Below are 24819 nucleotides of genomic sequence, written 5' to 3' on the forward strand. Positions count from 1 at the left end.
TAAAAGATGAGAAGAATCAGCCATGGGGAAAAGAGCATTTCAGGAGAGGAACAGCATGAATTGAGGCTGGGAATGGCCATGGGGGAAAGAGAAGACTGGTAGAGCTGGAGCACAGTGAGAGAAAGAGAGGGGTGCAGGGTGAAGTCAGAAAGAGAATTGGAGGCTTTGCAGCCACGTTAGGAAATGTATTGTGAATCTAATTTTAATAAGAAGCCATTGAAGAATTTGGTATCAGTTGTTTATGTTGACGTTGGGTTTGGAGAAGAGGCGAGAAAAATAGAACGGGAATAAATGTTAAATCGATCTTCTTTATGATTATGAATTTTAATATATACTTATAAAAACAATGTAGCATTTCTTTCACTTGAAAATACTCTCCATTGATACTTCTTCAATTTCTCCAGGATTATTCTGCAGTCTTTGGGGGTACTTACATTGTCCATAGAGATTTAATCAATCAATCAATCAGTGAATCTATCAACCATTATTTCTTCCTTTAGTTAAAGAAATTTTTATGTAGTGGCTACTCTTGCCCTCATGTTCCTTAGTTTAGCAAGGAGACAGACATAAAAAAATAACGCAAATCATGAATGACACTTGAGGAAAGTGGTGTGAAGGAAAAGTAAAGGCTGCTATGAGAGCATTTAACAGAGACCATCACCTGGCAGATGTGTCACGGGCTTCCTAAGGATGAGTAAGAGTAAGCTGGGTAAAGAGAAGTGAGAAAGCTCTGAGGCAGGAAGCCCATTGCTTTCTTCAAGAACCTGGAGGAGGCCTGTTTAGTTTGGCTAGAGCTCAGTGATTACCCTACAAGCAGCAAAATACCATGGAATAATTTTAGGTAATATTGTGACATTTGTGTTTTCAAAAATCATTTCAACTGTTATGTAGAGCATGGACTGAAAAGGATGAGGAGGAATGCAGGGAGATTCAGACAGTATTTAGCAGTGGGTTACTTTTGGCTTGTATGAGCGTGTCCTACACATTAGAGGGCATTACTTGCATGCTTGCCCCTATGCAAAATGCAAGTAATATTCCCCACTTGTTAAGACAGTGAGATACCCCCACAATTCCAAACATTTCCTGCAGAGAGGGGAAGTTGTACCACCTCTATCTGAGGATGATGAAGCTGGCTATTGCAATAATCTAGGCTTTAGTTTTCAGAGTGAGGAAATGTACATTGCAGCAGGCATACATGACATCCATTGGAATATGGGAAGAAAAAACTACCAGTTTGATTCTCATTTTTTTCAACTTCTACTTTAGATTCAGAGAGTACATCTGCAGGTTTGTTGTACATGGGTATATTGCATGATGCTGAGGTTTGAGGTGTGAATGATCCCATCAGCCAGGTACTGAGCATAGTACCCAGTAGTTTTTCAACCCTTATCTCCTCCCCTCCTTCCCTGCTCTACTAGTCCCCAGTCGCTATTGTTACCACCTTTATGTTAATGTTTAGCTCCCACTTATAAGAGAATATGCAGTATTTGGTTTTCTGTTCCTGCATTAATTCACTTAGGATAGTGGCCCCCAGCTGCATCCATGTTGCTACAAACAACATGATTTAATTCTTTTTTAATAGCTGCATAGTATTCCATGGTGTATATGCACCACATTTTCTTTATTCAGTCCACTGTTCATGGCACCTAGGTTGATTCCATGTCTCTGCTATTGTGAATAGTTCTGCAATGAACATGAAAGTGCATATGTCTTTTTGGTAGAATGATTTGTTTTCTTTTGCATATATACCCAGTAATGAATGGGATTACTAGGTTGAATGGTAGTTCTGTTTTAAGTTCTTTTAGAAATCTCCAGACTGTTTTTCACAGTGGCTGAACTAATTTACACTCCCTCCAACAGTGTATAAGCATTCCCTTTTCTCTGCAGCCTCACCAGCATCTGTTGGTTTTTTTTTTTTACCTCTTTTTTGTTTGTTTGTTTGTTTTGTTTTTGTTTGTTGAAACAGAGTCTCGCTCTGTTGCCCAGGCTGGATTTCAGTGGCACGATCTCGGCTCACTGCAACCTCCGCCTCCTGGGTTCAAGCAATTCTCCTGTCTCAGCCTCCCAACTAGCTGGGACTACAGGCACCCGCCACCGCACCCAGCTAATTTTTGTATTTGTAATAGAGACAGGGTTTCTCCATATTGGTCAGGCTGGTCTCGATCTCCTGACGTCAGGTGATCTGCCCACCTTGGCCTTCCAAAGTGCTGGGATTACAGGCATGAGCCACCATGCCTGGCTGACTTCTTAACAATAGCCATTCTGACTAGTGTGAGATAATATCTTATTGTGGCTTTGATATGCATTTATCTGATGATCAGTGATTATGAGCATTTTTTCATGTTTGTGTCCACTTATATGTCTTCTTTTGAGAAGTGTCTGTGAATGTCTCTTGCAATAATATATAAATACAGTAGTGCATATATATGTTTTATTTAAAAATACAGAAACTAGTTGCATTTTTTAATGGGGTTGTTTTTTGCTTATTCAGTTGTTTAATTTCCTTACAGATTCTGGATATTAGAACTGTTGGATACATAGTTTGTGAATATTTTCTCTCATTCTGTCAGTTGTCTGTTTATTTTATTGATTGTTTTGCTATGCAGAGCTCTTTAGTTTTATTAGGTTTCACTTGTTAATTTTTTGTTTTGTTGCAATTGCTTTTGAGAATTTAGTCGTAAATTATTTCCCAAGACTTCTGTCGAGAATGGTGTTTCCTAGGTTTTCTTCTAGGACTTTTATAGTTTGAGCTCTTACATTTAAATCTTTAATTCATCTTAAAGTTAATATTTGTATATGTTGAAAGGTAGGGATCCAGTGTCATTTGTCTGCATATGGCTAGCCAATATCCCAGTGCTTATTGAATAGGTGTTTATTGAGTAGGGAGCCCTTTTCCTGTTGCTTATTTTTGTCAACCTTGTCAAAGATCAGATGGCTGTAGGTGTGCGACTTTATTTTTGGCTTCTCTATTCTGTTGCATTGGTGTATGTGTCTGATTTTGTACTAGTATCCTGCTGTTTTGGTTACTGTAGCCTTATAGTATAGTTTGAAATTGGGTAATGTGATGCCTCCAGCTTTGTTATTTTTGCTTAGGATTGCTTTGGCTATTTGGGCTTTTCATTTATTTATTTATTTTGGTTCTATATACATTTTAGAATAATTTTTTCTAGTTCTGTGAAAAATGATATTGGTTGTTTGATATTTGATAGTAATGGCATTGAGTCTGTAGATTGCTTTGAGCAGTATGGCCATTTTAATGATATTGATTCTTCCAATCTCTGAGCATGGAATATTTTCCCATTTGTTTGTATCATCTGTGATTTCTTTTAGCAGTGGCCTGTAGTTCTACTTGTAGAGATCTTTCACCTCCTTGCTTAGGGGTATTCCTAAGTATTTTTTGTATGTGGCTATTTTAAAAACAGGAACACAGTTAAACTTTATTATCATTAAACAGATGATTTGACTTTGGTGCCCTGGCTTGGGCACTGCTGGCTGGTCTCTTGTGAGGTGTAGTATCGCATGTGATCAAAGGGAAGAACATCAATTCCATGTTGGTGCTGGTTGGCTGACAGTCCCAAGGCACTTGTTTGCTTTCAGGGCACTGTTAGGATTGCAATTTGTGTCTCTTGGATTAACAGAGATAAGGATTGTATTATCCGTTTTCAAATAAAGTAATGCTTACAAAACGAACAAGTTGCTAAAAGAAGCCTGTACAGAAATGCAGATTGAAAATAATATTAGTGATACAAACACAAGGTAACAAAAAGAAAGCAGAGTTAATACTACTAGTCAGTAGCAATTTGAGATAAAATATAATGACATCTTCATATGTGATTAGAAGTAAGCCAAAAATGGAAATTATTAAGAAGACATCTGAAATATATAAATATATATATATATTTGCCTATACATTTGTTAAAGATGACTCCAGCCCTAAATATGTATCCCATCTTAAAATCTTGTCTAGTGAAAATATAAAGCCATAAATATTAATTTAGCATTAAAATATTTATTTTGTCTTTATCCTCAAAATTCTGTCTTTAATATAATATATAAATACAGTAGTGCATGTGTATGTTTTATTTAAAAATACAGATACTACAGCTGCATGCTGAAACATTTTCTTAGTGAGAGAGAAGCACTGGTCTGAGTAAACAGTGTCTGTGATTAAGGTGGTGGCAGTGGAGATGGAGACGATTAGATGTCTTCATGTCTTTGAGAAAAATGTGCAAAGAAGAACCAGTGGAACTTTGTAATTGATTAGATCAGATGAGGAAGAGTGAGACATTGGGTGAAGGTTGACTGCCACATTTACAGTCAAACCAGGTGGAGGGTCGGACCATTTTTCGAGACTTAGGTTTGAGGGACAAGAATTCTGAGTTCAGTTTTAGACATAGTAAGTTTGGGGTACCAGTTAACTATCCAAGTGGTCAGTTAAGTACTCCACTGTTGAGATCAGAAGGGGGACTGGACTAAAAATATTACTTGCTAGTGATCTCCATGTATGTGGTAACAAAAGGTATGAATACAATTAAGATCACCAGAGGAGAAAACACCCAGTGAATGGAGAAGAAAGCCAAGGATTGGGCACTGAAATCCTGACTGACTTAGTTAGGATGGAGGAAGGGCCTATTCCAGAAAACAAAGGGGAATAAAAGGCCAGATAATTAGAAGGAAAACAAGGAGAGTAGGTCATTATAAAAACTAAAGGAATGACAGGGGAAAGTGGTCAGGCATGTCAAATGATGCTAAGAATTCATGTTAGATGAGGGCTCAAAAGTGCCAGGGGTTAGCAATGTAGAGATTATCCATAACATTTCAGAGAGCTGTTTGGAGAGTTAAGAAGTCTAAGGCAGAAGTCTGATGTGAGTGGACTTGCTGCTAAGTGAACATGGAACCATCACCCAACTAACTGCATTTTTTCATTCCAAAATAATATTTCCTTTCTGATTATAAAAATGTACTTTTTGATTAGAGAAGAATGAGGAAATATGGAGACAAAAGAAGACAAATAAAATGATCCCCAATTTTCCAACCAATGTCAGCTAATATTAATATTAATCTATTGGCATTTCCTTCATATACTTATTAATACAGATACAGTTATAATTTTTATTTCAATATTGTAGACTAAGTTGCATTGATCTTATTATTCTGCTTTCTTTTCTTTAAGTTTCTTCTTGCCTTTAAAGTATTTTTGAAATTACAATCTTGGCGGGATGTGGTAGCTCACATCTGTTTTCCCAGCACTTTGGGAGACCGAGGCAGGAGGATCGCTTGAGCCCAGGAGTTTGAGATCAGCCTGAGCAACATGGTAAAATCTCATAGCTAAAAAATACAAAAAAAAAAAAAAAAAAAAAATTAGCAGGGCATGGTGGCATCCACCTGTAGTCCCAGCTACTCCAGAGGCTAAAATGTGAGTCCAGGGAGGTTGAGGTTGCATTGAGCCGAGATTGTGCCACTGCACTCCAGCATAGGCGACCGCGACATCTTGACTCAAAAAAAAAGATTAATATTTTTAACAGCTGAAAAATATTTCTAAATCTGATTATATCAAAATGAATATGCTTATTAACTTTAATTGGCCAAGGAAGTCATTTGTAATGTTCACTTTTATATATGATTCTGTATGAGCATCCTGTATATAAATCTTTGACTAGGAGACATTCATACAAGTGATACTCCTGGTTCTTCAAAGACTTGCTCTCTCTCTGTCTATCCAAGATTCTTTTGAGGAAGTACTACTTAGTACCCATTACACTCTATCAGCCTCATTTTGTACACTTTCATGCACATGCTAATCCCTCTCTTAAAATACTGTGTAAAAAGTAAATTTGAACAGAGTAAAGGGAATCCAGAAAGGATGACAGGTTTCAGTTTTAAATTGGGAGGTCAGAGCAGGCTTCCTTGGAAAGTGATCAGACTCTAAAGCTTATTTTCTTTATACCACACTATGCTGCTACTTCTGTGTCAAAATTCATTATTATTGGATTACGCCCTTCTTACCCAATTAGGGCCCTGAGCCTTTCTGAGTTTCTTATTGCTGTGAATGTAAATCTTCTTTCCTCCATAAAGAAAAAGGGCAAGGACTTTTTTGTTTTGTTTTGTTTTACTGTAAGATTTTCCCAAGCCTAACCTCAATTAAAACTCCAGCTTTCTTTACAGTATTTTTACAAGCCATTTCCTCTCTCATTATATTTTTCATGGTGTTTTCACATTATTTAACATGTCTTATTTCACAACGGATATGCTTTTGAAGAGTTTCATGTCAGTGGAATTTTTCTGAATAACATCAAACTTTAAACTCCATTCTTTTTTTGGTAACTTGGATAGTTGTGCCTTGCATTTTCTGTGTTAATATTTTTAGTTATGGGGCTGTTTAATGCATGTTGAGCCAGGTGGGAATGTGGCAGAGCTCATATGAAATAAACTTGTTACCGTCCTTAGTTAAATAAAGTGTATATAATAAGAAATAAAGAAAAATAGTGTGTAATAAATTTCTGCTTATGATACTTAAAACAACATTAGCTTTTTATTTCACAAGTAGTACTAAACTGAAGGGATTACTGATGAGAAATGTCTTATGCTATTTATGTTATATAGAGAGATGCCATCTAGACCATAAAGCATTTTGCTTAAATAGTTTAATATGAAGTGGCAAATACATTCCATTAGGATAAGAAAGGTATTGTTGCCAGGGAGTTGTTTCACTGGAGATGTTTAAATCCAGCATCTGGGAAAAGGGAAGGGTGAGTGGGGTACAAAGGACACCGATTAAATGCAGTAACTCTTATTAATTTTCTTTGCCAATAGTGTGGGTGTTAAATTTTGTTTATTCCAAGAGTGATTTTTGTTTTTATGCCTGTTTCTACATACTTGATAGTAGGAATTTGCATAATGTATATTGTATAAATGATAAATTGTTGTATCTTCAGGTTTTTCAGTATAATATGGTTGGTCTTTGGGTCTTTTCTAGGTTTGTGACTTGGCTTTTAGCCTGAAGAAAATGCTGATTCGACACAAGATGACTCATAATCCCAATCGTCCCCTGGCAGAATGCCAGTTTTGCCATAAGAAGTTTACAAGGAATGACTACCTCAAAGTGCACATGGACAATATCCATGGTGTAGCTGACAGCTAATAGGGGCTGTAAAGGAATTAAACTATTCAGAAGGGCTCCTAATATGAATCCCAGATTTTTCTCACCTGATCAGCATAACAGAAGTAGCCAAAAGTGACTTACTGGTCTCATAGTTCTTATTTGCCTACATTTAGAGTCTGTAGATGCATATGCAACCAAAAAAAGTCTTACTTTTAACAAGAAATGGTATAAATGGAAAAAAAAAATACAACTCCATAGCATTGCAAAATGCAACTCGTGCTCTGTCTTATAAAAATGGAGAAAGGAGTCATGGCTCTCTTTCTTGGCCATCCCTCTGTAATGAAGTTTATAATATACTTCCCTAATAGGCCTTTTTATTTTATTGTTATTCTTTGTGTGTCTGTCTGTGTCTGTGTGTACGCACTCACTTGCAAATGCCAGTTGTTGCAGCTGGTTTTACCAATTTAAATAGAAATAAATCAAGATATCCAACTATTTTTTTGCAGATTGGGGTAAGAATAAGTTATCAAAGTCTCAAGTTTGATAGGAAAATAAATACTTGCTATTTTATAAGACAAACCAAGAGCTGAGCTTATCTAATAGCTCTGTGCAACAAATGGGTTTAAAATAGATATTTGGTAACTAAAACATCTATTAAAATATTGCTCATTTTAGAGAATTCTTAGGAAACATTATTTATTCTCATCATTCAGATGTAGACATTCATGGTCTGGAATACTTTTATAAATTCTACACAAAAATGACCATCACATTTAAATATTCATCAGGCTACCCCTCTTGAATTTAGACCATTTAGCTTTAGAAATTAACAGTATACCAATATATATAATTAAAAATAGAAACAAAATAGCTTCTCTGTATTTGGTGACAGAGTGGCAGAACAATAGTGGCATTTCCACATTTGTTATGATGAACATAGCCCTTTCCCCTCTCCTTCCATAAAAGTGCACAGAACATGTTAGTGCAGATACAGTCCTCAGAGCATTAACATTCCATTTTGCAAAAGACATTTTCCAGAATCTTGGCAATAGGTAATTCTGAAACACTTTTCAATTACCTTCAATCATCCCATATAATTAGGAATCCAGAATACAAAGTACAAACCTGGCAATTGTTATGATTGAAATTGTCACGGATGCTTAAGGGAAATTGAAGCAAGAAGCATAATTTCTTCCTTTAGGTTATATTTCAGCAAAATACTTGACAGCAACATACAATGAACAGCTTCTTTGGAGAGATGATATGATGCAATGTAATAGTGATGTCAAAATAACCTAGAGGAATATCCAAAAACCAGAAAAACATTAAAATGAAGCCTAACTCATGAACCTCTCTAACTGAAGCCCAGTCAAAAGAAAGGAAGTATAGTTTTAAGGAAGTTATTTGGTTCTGAGTTAAGGAGAAAGGTTATCTGAGACACAGTTCTTTGACTTCAGGAATCTCATTTTAGAATTATATTCATTCCCAATTCCAGTTTTAAAAAGAAACATAAAGATTCAATGTAGACATTTGAATGTTGTAAAATACTAAATTTGAAACTCAGAAGAGATAACTTTTAAAAATATAAATCCTAAAATTATAATTTAGAAGATATTTAAGTATAGTTATATGTAGTATTTTGAATCTGAAATTATAGACTGTATTTTATAAAAATAAATTTTGGTCTTGTTTCTCACTATATCATTTGTTTCAACAATATATTTTTAGATCTAAAGTGTTTTCATTTTAATATGATAGTGTGTTTAATATCATTTGAATATAAAAAGACAGCTATAAAATTTGGTAGTGTGTATTATTTAAACACATCCTGTGTATTCCTTTGAATGCTGCTTTCTCTATACGGGATGCTTTATATCCCAATTATGTGATGAATGTAAAACTTGAAAGGAGTCCAAATACCAATTTTGTGTAATCTCAGTGAGTCACAGTTCACATGGCTGCTGGGGAAATTACCCTGAAAACTGTGGTGTCGCTATGCTGTGGAATAAACGGACAGGGAAGAGGTGCTGGGCTTTATCCTGCTGAAGGTTTATAGACATGGAAATCTTTAGAAAATGGTGTAGAAGGACCTACACCAGAGAGTGGTACACCACTCTCTCCTTTCGGAGGACTGAAACCAAAACAAGTCCTTAGTAGACTATTTGTATGCTGTAAATTTTTATCCAAAAGACAAGTATTCATGGATAGTTTCAGATATATTAGCATTTGCTTGCTAAAACTTTTAAATTGCTTAGTAATAACTAAAAAGAGAGACTATTTTAGGCATGATTCATCCATCGAAAGCATAGATAATCATAGAGGAAAAGTCTTACAGACAAGCTGAAGTACAGGTACCTACTTTGAAATGTCTTTTGTTTCCTGCTGTGAAAGATTGTGGCTGGGGTATTTTCTTGGGAAAAGACCAGACTCTTGGGTGCCTATAAAGTCTAAGTAATTGAGACTTAAAAATTGGCTAAGTAAATTTAAGAGACGTTCAATAATGTAGGTGGGTTCAGATGCCCTTTTATAGTAACTGTCTTCTTAGTATATTAACACTCAAGATGTTTGTGTATCTTTAATTTGCCTTTGTTTCACAATAACTGGCTTTTGTTTTCCTTTTCATGGTGTGTTGTTGGCTATATAGAGGCATTTATTGGTAAATTATAATCAGCAGTTGCACCATGGAAGTATTCTTGGTGATAAATTCTTGGGGTTACATAGTATGGTTAACATGTTATTTTCAAGAAACATGAGTGTGTGTGTGTGTGTGTGTGTGTGTCTGAAGAGTATCACTTATATGCAGTGCATATACACGTAAGTGCATTACTTTGCTCAAATATCTTCTGACCTATTGCAGTCAACTCATGCATGAGTGTGAACATGTATTACAGAAGTTCTTACAGCCTTAGTTTCTGTTTTGGATTTTATGTGCTGCTTCCTTTCTCAAACAAAAGCCTGAAAGGAAAGAGGATAAGTACTAGAAATATTCATTTTTTTCCTTCACAAATCTAAATGTTGCTTATGAAAACTCATCTTAGAGTAATGAATATATGGAAGTGGGTAGGTAGGAGGAAATGTGCCTCTTTAAAACCCTAAAATTTTACCATCGATATTGACATTTGTTTGCATGTATATAAATGGAGCATGTGTAAATATAGAATTCTAATAGCATTTTTTATTTTATTATAAATCTATAATAAATCTATATAAATCACTACCAGACTTGGCGTTAGCATTTTATTTTACTATAGAACTATAGTACCATTCTATGGTAAAATCCAAATGAATTGCTTTAAAGTTGTTTTTGATGAATGAAAGAAATGTAATTGCCATTACCTCCAGACCTCATGCTTTTATACTTTATACATCCAAGTGTTTCTCAATCTGCAAAGTACCTCTGAAGTTGAGCCAAGTTGGTCTCAGGGCTATAAGAGATATTTTCCTTGCCTCTCTTCTCATTCCTGGTTATATAAAGAACAATGTGAAAAGGATCATCACTAAGAATGAATGAAACTTGGTAACTAAGAATGAATGAAACCTGATATAGTAGCATCTTAAGTAAAAATAACTTGATGCTCACAAATATAATTTAAGGGTAATAAAAGTTATGGCAAATGTTTCAGGTATTCCTTTTATTTTAAATTTATGTTTATCATTTTGATGTTGCCCCAGTCTTGTGAGATTTTCTTGATACAAAAAATAATCATCTGAGTAGTGGATTTAGAAATTATGCATTCATTTAACTTTGATTTTTCAGAATCAGCTGAGGCACTAGTTCTTTGGAGCTGACTCATAGCCTTAGCTAGCTTGGGCTTAAAACTGTATTATCACTCCATACATTGTTTATTTGTTGTATGACAGAATAAAAAATTAACTCTGGGGCCTTCATTGTGGGCATGTTAAAATATTCTAGATATTCTAGGCCCAGGAAATAGTCTGAAATGTAACAACTACCTTATATACTAAAATAGTGCTGCTGATCCAATGTCTAAATTCCTCTTCTTCCTTTTTAAAAAAAATTCTTAACACAATACCGAAACAAATGTTCATATTTAGTTAGAAAATATATAGTATTTAGTTCCCTGAAATTAAAACATATATTTGGTTAGCTAAATATTTGGTTAGCATGTTTAGCTTCCTAATCATGCAAACTTTTAGCCAATTAGAATAAGGTCTTAGTCCTTGAACCCATGCTACCTTAGCATATTACATGGTAGGAGGAAACTAATCTAAGATGTTAAATTATGTCAATAATGCATATGTTTAAAATTAAGAAAGCATATAGGACCACTGAAGCTTGATCATCTAAATCAATGCAAAACAGTTCAAACAAAATATCACTGCTCCTGACAAGGGAAACTGTAGACCTACTAGGAATTAGCTACACTTAAAAAATTCAAAAAATATCAATTTATCTCTTTAAAATGGTATAAAAATGAAGAGAGTCCCAGCTCACAATGGATACGTGAATCACTCCATTACTGTTTTTTGATTTTGTCTTTTTACAGACTAATAATGCTTTCTTTCCTTAATTTTATCTGATATATTTTACTTTAATGTTTGGCATATCTTTTTTCATTTTTCTACTGAAAACTTTTCTGTGATTATATGAAAATTTTACATTTTTTAAATAAACTGATGTTAAGATTTCTTATTTTTTATCCTGTCTGACAACACTGAATTCAGTGCTCTTCAGTCCACGATGATGGCTTTGTCCTGCCTTTCTCACAGTCTCAGCTTGCCTCATTTGGATGGTGGCCTGAGCCTGTGTTGGAGGCTCTTCTCAAAGAGAAATCTGGTGCTTCATACCTAGCATATGAAATTTATCTGGACACATGTATAGTAATACATTTAAAGCTGAATGAGTTCATTATTGGAATTAGTTGTTAAAACAATATATTATCTATTCCTTCCTTAGTATCTGATAAATACATAAAAACATGAAGTACATTGACCTCAACCCTATACTTCTTATTTTCTAAAGTAATTATTAGCATCTGAAGAACCAAAATTGCCTTTAATGGACGAAAAATGGTTGGAAAGTAAATGTCAATGTCATGTAAGCAAACTATATAGCTCTCATTCTGCGTAGGCACATGAAGAGTATGGAGATGGGGAGCAGTGCGACATTTAATTGATTATAACACTTTTATTTAAATTGGCAAACTGATGGGTCCTTTTGTGGATTACTACATGTAGTAATTAAGAATTTTGAGGCTGGACGTGGTGACTCATGCCTGTATTCCCAGCACTTTGGGAGGCCAAGTTAGGCAGATCACTTGAGCCCAGGAGTTCGACAACAGCCTGTGCAACATGGCGAAACCCCATCTCTACCAAAAATACAAAAATTAGCTGGGTGTGGTGGTACGTGCCTGTAATCTCAGCTACTCAGCTGAGGCAGGAGGACTGCTTGAACTCTGGAGGCAGAAGTAGCAGTGAGCCAAGATCGCACCACTGCACTCCAGCCTGGGCAACAGAGCGAAACCCTGTCTCAAGAAAAAAAAAAAAAAAAAAAGAATTTTGAAAATCTAACTTGTGGAAATTAACCAATCATTACTTTTGACTTGTCTAGTTTTATTACTGAAATGTAGGAAATCTTCTCTAGACCTTACTTCTAATCAAAAGGCTCACCACATAAGTAAAATAATTGTTTGCTGCTCATCTTCCACCTGACAAATACAGTACATAGCTTTATCCAGAAAAAAAAATAATATAAAGCAGGGTCAAGTACAACTGTATCACTTTCATTCTTTCCTTCTCTCCTCGCATAAAATCCATCTCTTATGTTGTTTCAGCTGCAGTATAACTGGTGTAGTCTCCAGTTCTACCTTTTTAAGAGTGACAAGCTGGTTTTGTTCCTGGACTCAAATTATGATATTTAGGATATTAAATTGTTTCCTTTCTGCTCTGACTAAAATATGAAATTGGGGTCTACAAATTTAGCTGTTTAAGATACTGTTAGACTAAGTATGTGAGTTGAGCCAATTGATAAATTGGCTATTTATAAAACAAATTCTATTCCACAGTTTTCTAAGCTACAGATCTGACCCCAGTTGCATCAGTGCAGTAAAGGGCATATGACTTGTTGCTTACCACAGATCTAGATAGAGAAAGGGGGTGTATGGATGGCACAGAATCACTAGAATGAAACGAGGAATACAAAATGTATGTTCTATAAGCCAAAACAGTCCTGAGAAAGAACAAAGCTGGAAGCTTCACACATCCTGATTTCAAAACATATTACAAAATTACTGTCATCAAAACAGTATTTATGCCAGTTTTTCCTGGCATAAAAACAGGTATGTACAGGCCAACGGAACAGAATAGACAGCATAGAAGTAAACCTTCATGTATACGGCTAAATGATCTTTAACAAGAGAGCTAAAACTACACAGTGGGAAAAGATAGTCTCTTCAATAAGTGGTATTAGGAAAACTAGATATCCACATGTGAAAAAAGAAGTTGGAGCCTTACACCATATACAAAAGTTAACTTAAAATGGATTGAAGATCTAAATGTAAAACCCAAAACTTTAAAACTAGGAAGAAACATGGGGGAAAATGCTTTATGAAATCATATCTGGCAATGATTTCTTGGATAGGACACCAAAAGCACAGACAACAAAAGCAAAAATAGATAAATGGAACTACATCAAACTTAAAAACTTCTACACAGCAAATGAAATAATCTGAGTGAGAAGCAACCTATGCAATGGGAGAAAACATTTGCGAACCATGTATCTGTTAACAAGTTAATATCCAAAATATGTTAAGAATTCCTACAACTCAACAACAATAAAAAACAACCCAATTGAAAAATGGGCAAAGGACTTGAGTAGACATTTATCCAAAGAAGATAAATGGCCAAAAAAAAAAGCATACAAGAAGATGTTCAACATTACTAATCACCAGTGAAATGCAAATCAAAACCACTGTGAAGTCTCACCTCACACCAATTAGAATGGCCACTTCAAAAAAAGAAAATAAAACATAACAACCATTGGTGAGGATATAGAGAAATTGAAACCACTGTGCACTGTAGGTAGGAATGTAAAATGGTACAGCCACTATGGGAAACAGTATGGATGTTTCTGAAAAAAATAAAAATAAAATTACCATATGATCAAGCAAACCCACTTCTTGTTATTAATCTGTCTTAGTACATTTTGTGCTGCTATATCATAATACCTAAGACTTGGTAATTTATAATGAATGAAAATGTATTGCTCACAGTTCTGGATGCTGGGAAGTCCAAGATCAAAGTGCAAGCACTGGCGAGGATGTTGTTGCTGTGTCATTCCATAGGGGAAGGTGAAAGAGAGGGCAAAAGAGAAAAGGGGATTGAACTCATCCTTTTATAAGGAACCTATTCTCACAATAGTCATTAATTTCACTCATAAGGGCAGAACCCTTGTGGCCTAATCACCTTCTAAAGGTCCCACCTCTTAATACTGTTACAATGGCAACTAAATTTCAACATGAATTTGAGAGGGGACAAAAATTCAAGCCATAGTATTATCCCAAAGAATTGAGAACAGGATTTCAAAGAGATATTTGAACACTTATTCATTGTAGCATTATTCACAACATCAAGAGGTAGATGTAGCCTAAATGTTCATCAGTGGATGAATGGATAAAATTTCATGTACACCTTCAATGGAATAATATTTAGTATTAAAAAAGAAAGAAATTATTTCATATGCTACAACACGGAAACTTGAGGACATTATGCTAAGTGAAATAAGCCAGTTAGAAAAAGACACTGCATCATTTCACTTAAATAAGGTATCTAAAGTAGCCAAACTAATAGAAACAGAAAATAGAATGTAACAACCAGGGAAGGCAAGGAAGGGAAAATAAGAGTTGTTAAATGGGTATAGGGTTTCAGTTTTGTGAGAGGAAAAAGTTCTAGTGATCTGTTACACAGCAATGTGCAATAGTTAATATTACCGTGCTGTATACTATACACTTAAAAATTGTTAAGATGAAAAAAGAAAATGTATGTCCTATAGATAGTGTTACAATAATACTCTTCTAAAAATAAGTACGTTTAAATTAAAATTTCAGATAAAAATACTGCAATTTAAAAATTAAAACATCCTTCCGAAGGCATATATGCTATATGTAGAGTTGAGATTTAACCTTCATCTCCTGAGTTTTGTCTCTCTTCTTACTGGAGGTCATATTGCAAATATACAATTTCAATTCTGAGTTTGAATTTTATCTCTATATGGATAAAGATGTGACCTTCTAAATATCTGACACATTCAGTACTCCTTTGAAGGAATGATTTGTAACTTATGTATGGAAACATATGATTGTATATAATATAAATTTTTGTATCTGATGATTAAATTAAAACTAATGTTCAATTAGACCAAGTTTAGGTCAGAAAAGTAAGTAAAACATATTTTGGGGAAGGGGAGGGGAATGGTCAATTATTACCAACTTTGAATTTGAGATGAGTGTTAATATAGATATTTAATAGAGAAAATCTTTAAAAGCTTATTTAAACACCAAATTAATGACATTTTCACATTTCTTATATATTACCTTCTTCTTTGTAAATTACACCTTTAGCTAGTTTCCTGAATTGTCTATTGCAAATGCACAAATGTATGAGAATTAAAAATACACATACATAATTGAAATGAATAATATATAAACTTCATGTTTTAAATCAGATATAAGATTATCAGTTAGAAGCACAAAATATCCTGAACAGTTTTGCTTTAACTGAGGAAATACTTTAACAAAGGTATAATGTAACACATCAGTTTGACAATTTAGTTACAAAATATATTTTAGTTGATACTCAAAGCTATATAAGTCCACAATTCTCTGTATACCTAGCAGAGAGTAAGGAAAGAAGAATGAAAGGAGTATTAGGCCGTTCTTGCATTGTCATAAATACCTGAGCCTGGGTCTCAGGTATTACCTATAAAGAAACAAATGTTTAATTGGCTCACAGTTATGCAGGCTGTACAGGAAGCATGGTATTAGCAACTGTCAGGCTTCTGGGGAGGCCTCAGGGACCTTGCCTCAAGGCAAAGGCAAAGCAAAGCCGGAGAATGCATGTCACACGGCCAGAGCGGGAGCAAGAGAGAGAAGTGGGGTGGATGGGGAGATACTACACACTTCTAAACAACCAGATCTCACAAGAACTCACTATTGCAAGGAGAGCACTAAAGGGATGGTGCTAAACCATTCATGAGAAATCCACCCCATGATGCAATCAACTCCCACAAGACCCCACCTCCAACATAGGGGATTACAAATCAACATGAGATTTAGAGAGGATACATATCCAAACTATATGAAAAGAAATAAAGGACAAAAAGAAAGAAAGAGGGAAGAAAGACCATAAATTTGAAAAGATGATAAATCTGTAACATCATTTACTTAGCTGAATGTGTTAATTTTTTTAAACAAAATAGATTTAACAGTATCTACTTGTTGAGTTTGTTTTGAGAAATAAATCAGAAAAAGCATAACACTATCTGCAATGGATGCCTGACACAGTTCGAGTTCAAGAAGTGGTATTGCCTTAGCTCCTTCACATATTTCACCTGTCATCCTATATATGCTGCTTAGAAACCTCCCAACACTCCCCAGCATTCCAGCTCACACCCTGAAGCAAACTTGTCATGAGCCAAATTGATAACATTTTAATTTGTATATCATGACATAACTATAGTGATAGAAGCATTTCATTTGGGAATATTTTTGAAAGTCCTTAAGCACTGTACTTACCAATTTAACACATAATACTTTATTAATGACACCTATTCTTTTAACTCAAACATCAAAAGAAGATATTTTATCAGTACCTAGACTATCAGGTATTTTTTATTATGTCTGAACTATATCCAGCTCTTATCTTAAAATTTAATCTAATCAATAACTTTGATTTTATAAACCTTCAGCTACCTACCTCCTCATTAACAAAATTAAATAATAGTATTCAAATATTCAAAAGAGGGAATAACCTTACTATATTAATCACATTTTAAGCGATATAGCTCATATCAAAATGAAATTTGCCATAAGTAATAAAAACTGGCTATTAAAATAATGTAATTACATCAAAAACCACAATTCAAGTGTTTGCATATGAATCTAAATACATCTTTCCTTTTTAGACACATTAAAAGAAAAGGAAGAAATACTCTGAGAAGATTAAGAAACCGAAATTTGTCATTTATGCATTGTGGCTAACTTCAGCTGATATTTTGGGGGAAGAAAAAGGTAAAATGACATACTATGAGATGAAAAACAAGTTTACATCTTTGAAAAATAATATTAATGTAATATTCTTTGAGAATTTATGTAATTTTTATTCATGTAATTATTCATGTAATTATTCTTTGAGATAATTTTTGAATACTGGTTCTCTGAGCAAAAGAACAGTAGTGAAATATTATAAAATTAAAGGCATTTTATAATACAGGATCATGTTGGTCAGACATGCGTACTGTTGCAATCAAATAAGCCCCAAATGGAGAGCATTAATGAGAAGTGCCCCAATGTGGTTGATAAAGGGAGCCTGAGCAGCCAGAAATGATAACACAAATCTTAAAGACCTGAGTGTCTTTTGGCCTTCATGGAATCTGAATGGTAAGATATGTTAACATCTCTGAAAAAAAGCCTGATTTTCATACTCTCTTTAGTCTTGCTGTCATTAGAGACTCCAGGAGAAGTGGATTCGTTTTCTTAATCAAATTAGATATGTTCATGGAACTGGTCCAAATATGACCTTCTTTCTTGCTGACAAGGAAGTGCTTATCTGATGGGGTATGTTTCATCAATTACAATATTTCTCATCTTATTTGGATGCTTTGTAGTCCCTGATATAAGGGGATATGCTTGGATATGAATGTTAAATGTTGAGGCTCACTGTATATCAAGCTTTTATTGTTTATAATTGTTGTTGTGATGTGTTTTCAGAAGGAATTGTCTCGACCAAAATGTCTGACGTTAACTGATCTTTCTCCACAGAACATCCTGTGGTAAATTATTACATTAATGACTCCCAATAAATCATGGCTCCTGGCACATGAGTAAGCATAAGCAAGACAGTAGAATAACCTCTCACTCAACCTACAGAACCATGAAAAATAATTCATTGCTGTTGTTTTAAACACCCAAGTTATGCGGGGTTGGTTGTTACAAAGTAATAGATAATTACAGAAATTAGTATATAGAAAAGCGTTTCTACTTTAACAAAAACCTATAATATATGCCATTGTCTTTGGGACCAGGCAATGGGTATAACCTGGAAAAAAATAGCAAGTGAGCTTCTGACAGAGATTGGAGGAATGGCAAATACATTTTAGTGAATGCTGAAAAAGGTTGAGGCTGCTCTTGGAGGTTTGAAAGATAGTGACCCATGTTTTTTCATTATGAAGCAGTTTGTCTCTGTAGTAAAATTAAAGTTAGAAAATTGTACCTAATGAATTCGTAGACCTAGCTAAAAAGCCTCCCACAGAGAATGATGAAACTACAATTGACTTCTTTTCGCTGTTTATGATAAGGTGTAGGAAAAGAAAGATTAACCAAGGAAGGAATGTTTAATTTGCAAACAGAATTTAGAAGAAATATAGATGAACCAAGTCATGCTGGGTTGAGGAAAATAGAATGGTTTTACACTTCTAGTCTCTTTAGCCAACAGATTCTCAAAGTAGGAAAAGCCTCAGGACAAAATCAAATCAGGGATGTTCGTAAAAGCTTTTATAAAGATGTCAGGAAGATTGAAGGGAATGCCTAGTAGACCCCCGGTACAAATAGACAAAAATATTTCTAAGGATATTAAGAGTGTTGTTCCTGACATTTCATGCTAACTAGAGAGCTCTGTTGTAAAATAATTATAGAAATGGTATTTGGGGTGTGAAATAAACCTCAATCATAAAAGTGCCCAAAGAGCATCAGCTCAGATTAAAAGGGACTGAGTCAGTAAAGAATGAAAAAGCAGCTGGACCCCACCCAACATTCTGTGAGCAGGAAGAAGACTGGGAAAACTCTCCAACTATTTGAAGCTATTCAAACAGACCATTTCCTATGAAAAAAGAAGACCCTCTCTAAGGATGGAACCAAGGAGAACAATGAAGAAGGGAGCAACTCCTGCGGAATGAGACTGGGCTGTCATTCCTTGGCTTTGAATGGGAACATGTTTTTAAACGTGTCCAGCTGGATTTCAAAACTTCCATGTTCCTATTATGTGCCTCTCATTTCTCCTTTACTTGTCATCTGCATATAGGAAAAGTTTTATTTCCCTGTAGGACTCTTCAGGTTATCTATTTTATCTTGGGTGAGTTTCAGTAGTTTGTGGTTTTCTAGTCATTGGTCAATTGAACAATTTCATCTAAGCTGTCAAATTAGTGTATATAGTTGTTAGTTGGTAATGATAGCTCCTTCATTCCTGATACTGGTTTATTTTGTCTTTTTTTTCTTGGTCAATCTTATTAGAGAGTTATTAATTTTATTGATTTTTCAGAGAAACAGCTTCTGATTTTATTGATTTTCTATATAGATTTTCTGAATTTTATTAATTTCTGTTCTTATATTTACTATTTTCTTTCTTCTACTTACTTAGAACTAATTTTGCTCTTCTTTGTCTAGTTTCTTATGGTAGGAGCTTAAATTGCTGATTTGAGACTTTTTTCTTATATAAGCATTTAATGTTTTCAGTTTCACTCTGAATTACTGTCATACCATCCCACAAATCTTGATATGTTGTATTTTTATTCAGTTCAAAATATTTCTTGCTTTTCTTTTAGACTTACTCTTTGGCCTATGGAATATGTAGAAATTTATTGCTTGATTTCCAAGTACTTGATGATGTTCTTAGTATCTTTCTGTTGTTAATTTTCTGTTTGATTCTATTATGGCCAGATAATATACTTTGTATTACTTAAATGTTTAAAAATTTACAGTATTTGTTATATGACCCAGGATATGATCTAATTTGAAGAATGTTTTGTGTTCAGTTGAAAATAATATGATGAAGAATATGGATGAAGTGTTCTATAAATATCAGCTAGACCCTTTGATTGTTGGTGCTGTTTAATTCTTCATAGCCTTGCCAATCTTCCTGTCTGCTAGTTTAATCTATTCCTGAAATAGGAGTATTGACATTTCTGATTATTATGGTGAATATGTCTTTCTTCTTTTCGTTCTGGCAATTTTTGCTTTATGTATTTCAAAATTCTGCTTCAGAGTGCATGCTCACTTAGAAATGTTGTTATGTGAATTGACACTTTTTATTATCATGTAATATCCCTCTTTATCTCTGGTAATTCCCTTTGTTCTGAAATCTACTTTATATGATACTAAATTAACCATTTCATTTATGTTTGTTACCACTGCTTTATATTCCTTTCTTTCCTCTTTCCTGCCTTCTTTCAGGTTACTTGAATATTTTTTATTATTACATTTTATTTTGTCTATTGTGTATTTTAATATGTCTCTGTATAATTTTTTAGTGGTTGCTCTGAAATTCCTATATACCTACTTATCTTTTCACAATCCACTTAAAATCAGTATTTTACTACTTCAAAAGGAATGTAGAGATCTTACGCCATATTGGTTCCCTTACTCTTCCCTCCTTATGTTATAGTTGTTTGACATATTAAAGCTACCTACATTGAAAACTCCATCAGGCAATGTTACATTTTTTGCTTTCAACTGTCAAACATATGTTGAATAACTCAAGTGGAGAAGAATAGTGTGTTATGTTTACCTAGATTTTTGCCACTCTGTTTCCCTCCTTCATTCCTAAAGTTCTGGGTTTCCTTCTGGTGTCACTTCCCTTCTCTGAATAACTTTCTTTAGCAAAAGTTTCAGAGCAGATCTGCTGGTAACAAGTTTTCTCAGTTTATCTTCGTCTGCATATGTGTTTACCATTCCTGAAGGATATTTTTAATGGATATGGAAATCCAGATTGACAGTTGTTTTCTTTCATCACTTTAAAAATACTGGTTCAGGTCTCTGTGGTTTCCGATGGGAAATATGTACTCTTTTGTGTCATTTTCCCCTTAGAGGTAGTGTTATTTCTTGTTGACTGATTTCTAGATTTTTCCTTGTCTTTAGTTATAAGTAATTTGATTATTATGTGCCTGGGTGTGGATGTTTTAAGTTTGAGGTTTGCCATGATCCTCTTTTTAGAAAAATTTCAATAGTTTTTTGGGGGGTACAGATGGTTTTTGGTTACATGAATAAGTTCTTTAGCGGTATTTTCTGAGATTTTGGTGCACCTGTCACCCAAGCAGTGTACACTGTACCCAATATGTAGTCTTTAATCCCTCCCCTTCCCAGCCTTCCCTACTGTGTCCCCAAAGTCAATTATATCATTCTTATGCCTTTGCATCTTCATGGCTTAGCTCCCACATGTAAGTAAGAACATGCCATATTTGGTTTTTTATTCCTAAGTTATTTCACTTAGAATAATGTCCTCCAGCTCCATCCAAGTTGCTGCAAAGGACATTATTTTGTTCCTTTTTATGGCTGAGTAGTATTCCATTATGTTATGTAGACCACATTTTCTTTATCCATTCATTGGCTGATGAACACTTAGGCTGGTTCCATATTTTTACAACTGCAAATTGTGCTGCTATAAATATTCATGTGCATGTGCTTTTTCCTTTTTTACCCCATAAGTTATTGGGGTACAAGTGGTATCAGGTTACATGAGTAAGTTCTTTAACAGTCATTTGTGAGATTTTGGTGCACCCATCACCCAAGCAGTATACACTGCACGCTATTTGAATTCTTTTATCCCTCGTTCCCCTCCCGCCCTCCCCGTAAGTCCCTGAAGTCCAGCATATCATTCTTATGTCTTTGCGTCCTCATAGCTTAGTTCCCACATATCAGTGAGAACATATGATGTTTGGTTTTTAATTCCTGTTAGTATAATAGTCTCCAGTCTCATCCAGGTCTCTGCAAATGCAGTTAATTCTTTCCTTTTTATGGTTGAGTAGTGTTCCATCATATGTATGTACCACAGTTTCTTTATCAACTCCTTGATTGATGGGCATTTGGGTTGGTTCCATGATTTTGCAATTGTGAATTGTGCTGTTATAAACATGCATGTGCAAGTATATTTTTCATATAAAGACTTGTTTTCCTTTGGGTAGATACCCAGTAGTAGGATTGCTGGATCAAATGGTAGTTCTACTTTTAGTTATTTAAGGAATCTCCACACTGTTTTCCATAGTGGCTGTACTAGTTTACATTCCCACCAGCAGTGTAGAAGTGTTCTCTCATTGCAGCATCTACACCAACATCTACTGTTTTTTGATTTTTTGATTATGGACATTCTTGCAGGAGTAAAGTGGTATTGCATTGTGGTTTTGATTTGCATTTCCCTGATTATTAGTGATGTTGAGCATTTTTTTCATATGTTTCTTGGCCATTTGTATGCCTTCTTTTGAGAATTCTTTATTCATGTCCTTAGCCCACTTTTTAATGGTTTTTTTCTTACTGATTTGTTTGAGTTCGTTGTAGATTCTAGATATTAGTCCTTTGTCAGATATATAGATTGTGAAGATTTTTTTCCCTCCTTGTGGGTTGTCTGTTTACTCTGCTGACTGTTCCTTACACCATGCAAAAGCTCTTTAATTTAATTAAGTCTCAACTATTTATCTTTATTTTTATTGCATTTGCTTTTGGGTTCTTGGTCATGAAATCCTTGCCTATGCCAATGTCTAGAAGGGTTTTTCCAATGTTATCTTCCAGAATTTTTATAACTTGGGGTCTTAGATTGAAGTTCTTAATCCATCTTGAGTTGATTTTTGTATAAGGTGAAAGATGAAGATGCAGTTTCATTCACCCACATGTGGCTAGCCAGTTATCCCAGCACCATTTGCTGAAAAGGGTATCCTTTCCCCACTTTATGTTTTTGTTTGCTTTGTTGAAGATCAGATGGCTCTAAGCATTTGGCTTTATTTCTGGGTTCTCTATTCTATTCCAATGGTATATGTGCCTATTTTTATACCAGCACCATGCTGTTTTGGTGACTATGCCTTATAGTACAGTATGAAATCAGGTCGTGTGATGCCTCCAGATTTGCTCTTTTTGCTTAGTCTTGCTTTGGCAATCCATGCGCTCTTTTTTGGTTCCATACGATTTTTAAAATTGTTTTTTCTAATTCTGTGAAGAATGATGGTGTTATTTTGATGCAGATTGCATTGAATTTGTAGATTGCGTTTAGCAGTACGGTCATTTTCACAATATTGATTCTACCCATCCATGAGCATGGGATGTGATTCCATTTGTTTGTGTCATCTATGATTTCTTTTCAGCAGTGTTTTGTAGTTTTCCTTGTAGAGGTCTTTCACCTCCTTGGTTTGGTATATTCCTGAGTATTTTTTTTTTTTTTTTGTAGCTGTTGTAAAAGAGGTTGAGTATTTGATTCTCCGCTTGGTCGCTGTTGGTGTATAGAAGAGCTACTGACCTGTGTATATTAATCTTGTATGTGGAAACTTTGCTAAATTCTTTTATCAGTTGTAGTAGCTTTCTGGAGGAGTCTTTAGGGGTTCCAAGTTAAACCATCACATCATCAGCAAACAGTAACAGTTTGACTTCCTCTTTACCAATTTGAATGCCCTTTCTTTCTCTCGTCTGATTGTTCTGGCTAGGACTTCCAGTACTATGTTGAAGAGGAGTTGCGAGAGTGGGCATCCTTGTCTTGTTCCAGTTCTCAGAGGGAATGCTTTCAACTTTTCCCATTCAATATTATGTTGGCTGTGGGCTTGTCATAGATAGGTTTTATTATATTGAGGTATGTCCCTAGTATGCTGATTTTGCTGAGAGTTTGTTTTAATCATAAAACAATGCTGGATTTTGTCAAATGCTTTTTCTGCATCTATTGAGATGATCATGTGATTTTTGTTTTTAATTCTGTTTATTGACTCACATATGTTTAACCATCCCTGCTTTCCTGGTATGAAACCCACTTGATCATGGTGGATTATCTTTTTGATATGTTGTTGGATTCAGTTAGTGTTGGATTCAGTTAGCTAGTATTTTGTTAATGATTTCAGCATCTATGCTCATCAAGAATATTGGTCTATAGTTTTCTTTTTTGGTCATGTCCCTTCCTGGTTTTGGTATTAGGGTGATGCTGAATTCATAGAATGAATTATGGAGTCTTGTTTCTTTCTCTATCTTGTGAGATAGTGTCAGAAGGATGGTACCAATTCTTCTTTGAACATCTGGTAGAATTCTGCTGTGAATCCATCTGGTACTGGACTTTTATTTTTTCTGGTAATTTTTAACTTACCATTTCAATCTTGCTGTTTGTTATTGGTCTGTTCAGCGTATCTAATTCTTCCTGATTTAAGCTAGGAGGGTTGTATTTTTCCTGGAATTTATCCATCTCTTCTAGGTCTTCTAGTTTATGTGTGTAAAGGTATCCATAGTAGCCTTGAATGATCTTTTGTATTTCAGTGATGTCAGTTGTAATATCTCCTGTTTCGTTTCTTAATTAGGTTATTTGGATTTTCTCTCTTCTTTTCTTGGTTAATCTTGCTAATGGTTTATCAATTTTATTTATCTTTTCAAAGAACCAGCTTTTTGTTTCATTTATGTTTTTTTGTTGTTTGTTGTTGTTTCAATTTCATTTAGTTCTGCTCTGATCTTGGTTATTTCCTTTCTTCTGCTGGATTTGGTTTTGGTTTGTTCTTGTTTCTCTAGTTCCTGGAGATGTGACCTTAGAATGTT

At 34.6% G+C, this 24819-nt stretch overlaps 1 protein-coding gene across 3 annotated transcripts in view; it reads left to right on the forward strand.

Annotated features, from left to right (window-relative positions):
- PRDM5 (PR/SET domain 5) overlaps positions 1-10324 on the forward strand; it is a 224831-nt gene extending 214507 nt beyond the window's left edge. For all 3 annotated transcript variants that reach the window (XM_055274694.2, XM_055274695.2, XM_055274696.2), the window contains one exon: positions 6977-10324. In XM_055274694.2, coding sequence (XP_055130669.1) covers positions 6977-7141 — 165 coding nt within the window. In that variant the 3' untranslated portion in view covers positions 7142-10324. The remainder of the gene's footprint in view (positions 1-6976) is intronic.
- Positions 10325-24819: the final 14495 nt, after the last annotated feature.

The sequence above is a fragment of the Symphalangus syndactylus genome, chromosome 4 (genome assembly GCF_028878055.3).
Source record: "Symphalangus syndactylus isolate Jambi chromosome 4, NHGRI_mSymSyn1-v2.1_pri, whole genome shotgun sequence".
In the NCBI taxonomy this organism is placed as follows: domain Eukaryota; kingdom Metazoa; phylum Chordata; class Mammalia; order Primates; family Hylobatidae; genus Symphalangus; species Symphalangus syndactylus.